At 34.4% G+C, this 6,434-nt stretch overlaps 1 protein-coding gene across 1 annotated transcript; it reads right to left on the reverse strand.

Annotated features, from left to right (window-relative positions):
* Nucleotides 1-560: 560 nt before the first annotated feature.
* LOC103502835 (NADH dehydrogenase [ubiquinone] 1 alpha subcomplex subunit 2) lies at nucleotides 561-6,434 on the reverse strand. The gene is made up of 3 exons (XM_008466947.3): nucleotides 6,079-6,434; nucleotides 5,852-5,958; nucleotides 561-912 (listed from the first exon to the last, which is right to left on the reverse strand). The coding sequence occupies exons 1-3, from the start codon at nucleotides 6,162-6,164 to the stop codon at nucleotides 818-820; spliced, it is 288 nt and encodes a 95-aa protein (XP_008465169.1). The 5' UTR covers nucleotides 6,165-6,434; the 3' UTR covers nucleotides 561-817.

Below are 6,434 nucleotides of genomic sequence, written 5' to 3' on the forward strand. Positions count from 1 at the left end.
TTTGTGTTTTAAATTAAATTTTGTGTTTCTATTTAAATGCTGAAAATTTAGGTATAAAAATTGGATATTTTTTAACCTTTTTAATTTAAGAGTATTTATGCAAGTATTTTTTAAACAAATTTTTATGTTTTCTATCTAAAACTAACCATAGCAATATTTTTGAACCTCTCCTAAAAGTTTAATGACATTTTTTAAACTTTTAAAAGTTTAAAAGTATTTTTTATCCAAATTATAATATTCAAGAGACATTTTTTTATAATTTAGTCAGAAAAGTATGAATTCCATAAAACGATTAAAAGGGAAAAGGAGTCGTTGAAAAGAAGGTCCAAAAGTTTCAAAAGAAAGACCGCAAAAGAGTCAACCAAAGCATCTTCGAAGACCACAATAGTCTATAAAACAAAAATACGCCTCCCAAAACTCATCAACTTTGAAAGTTTGCTAAACTTACTAACCTCTTGTGAGCAATTCAAAAGCTAAATACATCATATGTTTTAGTACTTAACGTTGTAATGCTTTTCAATTTATCCTCATCATTTAAAAAGCGTCCAAATATTCTCTCATATTTTAACATCTTTCAATCTAATCTCTCATTGCATCGCAAAGAGTATCCATTATGACAACACTCTCGGAGAAACTATTCATACAAACCAAATAGGCTTGCGTAGCAGAAACACAATTACTCAAGATGAATATTTGAGAGATAATCTCATAAAAGCGGACTGAAAAGAATGTAAACGGAAAAGCATCTCAACAAAAGTTCCACTCGTGCATTTATTAACGTCAGTTGCCAGTAACAATAGCACAGCAGATTATTCCTTCATGATGCCCCAACTTTAACCAGGTCTTCGAGTGCCTTTGAGATCTGTGCCTCACTCAACCCCTCCAGACGAGCAACCCTCTCAATGCCCATGTCTGCCAAATCAAAAGGAAAAATAATTGGTTGCAGTAACCAAAACAAACATAAAAAGCGCATATTGCAGTCACAGATCCTTCAAAATTCAGCACACGATAACTCTTTCAATATCTAATCTAATATCTAATCTTAAGAAATTTAACGTCAAAAACTCGCGTGATTATTAGCATTCATAAGAAACATCTATTATCATTCACCAAATGTTCCTTGTGATCATGCGCCAAACCAGATGGTTAAAAAGGCAAAGAAAGCACGTCCACTATTTCCAATTTCTAGGTGACAATCTCCCCAATTGTTTGTGGAAGTGTCACTTTATCGCCTCCATCTTTGATCCAAAATCTCTCATTCTCATAATACCATCAAGGTAATGCCAATTCCCACGACCGCAGCTCTCTTTGTGGATTTGCATAAGAAGCCCCTCCTCTTTTTCTCTTCTTCACCTCTACAACATTATTCTAAAATTTGAAGTTTAGTAGGCATGATAATTAGCTAAAACAACAGGGAGTTTCTAAAGGTGGCTGATGATCAACTCTACCAATCATCAAAACCACTAAAGCCCCCTTAGAAAGCCACTTTCGAACTGAAAGAGGTATCAGCTTCAGGAGATTAACATGGAAGATATTGAACAAACACCAGATCCTGAGAAAACCCTTGGAGGGATACTAAAATAATGAAAGCATCTCTCTCTCACTGATACCCTCATCAAATACATGTTTAGGGTTGTGGAAGACAAGTGGTTGTAGCCAATGATTAATATATCGATGTCAATATCGATATCGAGATTTTAATTCTATGGATATATTAATAAAATATCGACATTGATGAGTACTTATGTAATTCACATTAATAATTAAGTTGTTTTACTCCCAAATTAAGTTATTGATATTGTTAGTAGAATTCCTATTCATATTGGACTAAGAAAATGATTTATAAAAGATGATGAAGATATCCATGGATGTTTAATATTGATATCAAACGCTTCAATTTGCAGTTATATGGACATACCGACGGACATTTTCATCCTCTTGTAGCTTTATGACTCGGCTCGTTTGGCTGCAAGTCCACAAGTCTCTTTTAAATGTCATCACAATGGATTCTGGAATCCTCGACCCAAACTTGGGCAAATGCGCATGGAAGGATGAAAATAGTTGTCAAAAGTTCAGACCTTTATTTTGAAGCCACTCATAGGTATTCCTAACATTCCGTATAAAAATTGAAGGTAAAATCCCAACATCTACATTTCCCCCAAGTTCACATGCTTCCTCACTTGATGAGTGTTTCAATCTCTTTTTACACAACAGTCAACAGTTAACCTTTCGAGCAGTCTCCTGACATCGAGTGTACAATTTGCTACCAAATAAATTACTAAAGAAGGGAAAAAAGGTACCTTCCCTAAAACTGAACTTTTCTCGAGAAAGAATGAAAGGCATACATGGCCCACAAAAAGAGCATGAGAGCTTGACAGAAAAACAAGAAGCAAGAAGCAAGAGGAAACCATAAGAGCTACAAAAAGGGCTTCAACCTAACAAAATCAAAATTAGAGAAGAGTCTATTAAAAAACATAATACTTCCTCACTTCATCTCTCCATTTCCCGAAAAAATTTGCCATTCCTCTCAAACCAAATAAGTCAAACAATAGCCCTTCCTAAAGCTGTTCGTTGGAACTTTTGGACAAGCCAACTAGAAATGTGAGTCACTCTACTCTCATTAACGAGAGTCTAAAAGGCAAGATAAGGGCTTTTAAAGCCCTAAGATGAAGTGATTCTTCATCACCTTTTCTCTTCTTGTTTGTGGTGGATGCGCTGAATAAGGTCTTTTTTCCCGATAATTGAAGATTAAATTATTGAGCCGTTTGAGGTTGGTAAAGAGAAAGTGTCTTATCTCACCTTCAATTTGCCAACAACATAATCATTTTTTATTCTAGTATGGAGGATTCATTCTTAATGGAGTGGGGTGTAGTAGGCTAATAGCCCATTTGAAGTAAGGTTTAATTTTAGTTGGAGATTAGGACTAGGATTTCAAATAACCCCTATTATTATCTTCAACCCTAAGTGGGTGTTCGTTTCAGGGGTTAAAAAGTTCGTCGGTCAACTTTTGTACACCACTTTGATGACCGTCACCGGCCAATCTCCAACCACCATTTCCGGTGACTCCACCGACAAACTTCTAGTAACCAATTCCGACGACCACCACCAACCAATCTTCGTTCACCACCGGTCAAACTTGAAAATTTTCAATAAAAACACTTTTAAAAGAGAGTTGTCAAACATGTTTGTGTTTTTATTTTAAGCAAAGTATTCATCAAAAGGGTTCAAATAAAAATGAACTTTTGAAAAACTTTTTTTATAAGTCATTCTAAATACACTCCTAGTTTAATTATAACAATATTTTTTTAAAATACACTCTCATTTTTCTATTTTTTCTTTTGGATTTTTTAAAACTTATAATTATTACTAGATTATCTTTTTTTTCAAATTCTCTCTTCCCTTATTTCTTTAAAATTAAGGTTTACTTCATTGTAGGAGACAGTGCTAGTACATATATGTATATATTTATATATGTATATCTGTATATATGTATATAACTGTACATATGTATATATGTATATAACACATTTAGGGAGAGCTGAAAAAGTAAATTAGGCCACATTTTTTTTATAAAATAATGACTCATTAGACTGCAATTGTGAAATTAAGTATATTTATTTAGGCTATACGTGTAGAAATCCCTAATTTAGTTTGATAACATTTTCATTTTTCCGTTGGTCAATTTAACTGGCTTGAAGACTTAAAATTAGCATATTATGATTAAAAAAGAAAACTATGATCTTTTTTTTTTAAATTGGTTAAAGTAACAAAAGTCTATGGAGTTTTATTTCAAAACCTAATAAAAATCAAAATATCAAAATATTAAACAAATTAACTAGAGAAGTGTAAGGTAATTATGAGTTATATGTTTTATTTTAGAACCCATTTTGTACGTCCAGAAAAGGAAGCTTTACGAATATAAGACATGAATTACATCCGTACAGTACACTTTCAACAATTTCATGTTAACTAAGGTATCTCCGTAAATGACAAAAAAAAAAAAAAAAAAGATAATTTTTTAACCAAAATTAAAATCCAGTTAATTTTATATAAATTAGTGTAACATATAATTTTAATTATACTTTCAAAAAATAATATTCCATGTACATAATTCTTTGTATGATAAAGAACAACAGTACAAAATAATTATACACGATCTAAAATAACCTACATTTAATCATAATTCAGACTAAACAGACTATTATAGTTTGCACCTTAAACACAAACTATAATAACACACAGATTATAATAACTCTCGGACTATAATGACCTAATCTGCATCCCAAACACCCCCTTAGCGATTGGGGGGATTTTTTTGGTTGTGATCTCGGTTCTCTCCCTTCCTCCCACCTAGGTCCCCATCTTAGAGGTAATCCTAAATTTGTTTCTTTTTGGAACAATTGTGGTTAAGCTTAGGAAGAGACTGGCCTCTCACAAGAAATGCCTTGTCTCTAATGCTTGTAGACCAACTTACAATCCCTTTGGTTCTAAGTGGTATTTCCATTTATTATTCCTCTCTATTTGGCGTTTTTTGATTGGCTTGTACGAGCACAGAGAAGTTTGTGCACGATTTCCTTTGGAAAGGGTTGGAAGAGGGAAAAACATGGGCATTTTGTTAGACGGAAGATCATTGAGAGGCCTGTGAGGGGGGCTAGAAATTGGGAACAACTTAAGGACTTGCAACAAAGCCCTCTTGGCTAAATGGCTTTGGCATTTCCACCCTTTGAGCCTGGAACACTTTGGCAAAGAACTATTGAGAGCAAGTATGATCCTCATCTCATCCTTTTAGGTTGTCGTCAGGTAGGGCTAACACACTTACCGAAACATGTGGAAGGATATTTCTTATAAGCTCTCTTCTTTCTCTCACTTGGTTCATTGTGTGGTGGGGAGGGAAAGGAAAAGTATTTTTTGGAAGATCAGTGTGTGAGGGATAGACCCCTCTGTTCTATGTTATTTTCTTTTTGGGAACCGATGCTTTGCGGCACAAGGTTATTAAGAGCAATTGTGGTCCATACGCTTTTTGCTAGGTTTCAGCCGATGAGATTAGAGGCTCCTCTAAATGTCCAGAAATTAGAGTTTTTCATTTTTTGCGCGCTGCATTAACTTCTCTACGTCTACTGAGAATAGGTGTAAAGATCCATTTTTTAGAAAATTGGTGGGTAGGTGGTAAACCTCTTTTGTTCTGTGTTTCCTCACAAGTACTAGCTTTTAGACAAAAGGTTAAAAAGAAAAAATGAATCAACAAATAAAACCCATCCTTGCATTCGTAAGAGTTTAGAAGTTTATATCACTATTATTCATGACTCATGAGTATCTCTCTTGAAAGATCAGCCACCGATATAAACAAGAGTAAGAACAGCTTGTGTTTTCTTTCAATGACAGCGATGGGAAAATGGGACACAGTGAAACTCCCGTGCTACTAATTTATCCTTCATTTATAATGTAAAACGAAGATGTCAGCGTGGGAATAGAACCAGTTGGTTTATTTTACTCGAGAAACCACCGGACCGGTCAAATTTCACAGTTCACAGAAGAAAATAAAAGAAAACTGCAAAGCTTAACAAAATAAATCTAGAACAAATTCGATTAGATGGGCATTTACAACATCCGTGGAAATGGAATCTTCAAAACACTATGACCTGACTATCTACCATGGAAAGAGTATTTTCCATAACTAATAGATGAAGAAAGTAATAATCAACTTCAAAGAAAGACCAACCAGCAGATTATTTAACATCACCAATTACGCTTATCAATCAATTCAAGTATAGCAGAAAATCTCGAAACCTAGAGTGAAGAAAATCGAAACCTAGAAATTAAATCATTCGGGGAGTAGAGGGCAACGAAGTACCATATCTAGCCCATAATTGGGGCTCGATTCCACTGCATTCGCGGATCAAAATTGGAAATTTGGGATTCAAAGTCTTGAGGTCCTTGTAATTTTTTTCAACAAAAGCCCTGACAGAGCCAAAACCATGTTAATCAAACGATGTCTGGAAATAAGCTCCGGGAAGGAGAAGGATTTTGTAGATTTAGAAGGGATCATATAGGCTAAAGGAGAGATTAGAAACGGAATACCTAGCGGGGGCGCTTGAAGGAGATGATTGGCAGAGTAAGATTCGAAGCTCCTTCAAATTCTTGGATAGCTGTCCTCTCCATGCCATTTTCCAACCTCTCTCGCTGTGATTTCGTCACTGAACTTCTTCTGATGAACGAACCCGGACCTTCCCAAATGCCAATCGGCTTTTTCGCCAATGCTAAGTTAAACAAGCAAGGGAATTTTGTTTATGAATCTTACCTATGAGCTCCTTTGATTTACTTTACAATAAAAATTCACATATAGACAAGGATTAAATTCAGTTATAAATGAGACTAAATTTTATAAAAGTAGGAACCAAATTTGTAATTTAAGCATAAACTATAGTACATATTAT

Source organism: Cucumis melo, chromosome 4, assembly GCF_025177605.1.
Source record: "Cucumis melo cultivar AY chromosome 4, USDA_Cmelo_AY_1.0, whole genome shotgun sequence".
Lineage (NCBI taxonomy): Eukaryota > Viridiplantae > Streptophyta > Magnoliopsida > Cucurbitales > Cucurbitaceae > Cucumis > Cucumis melo.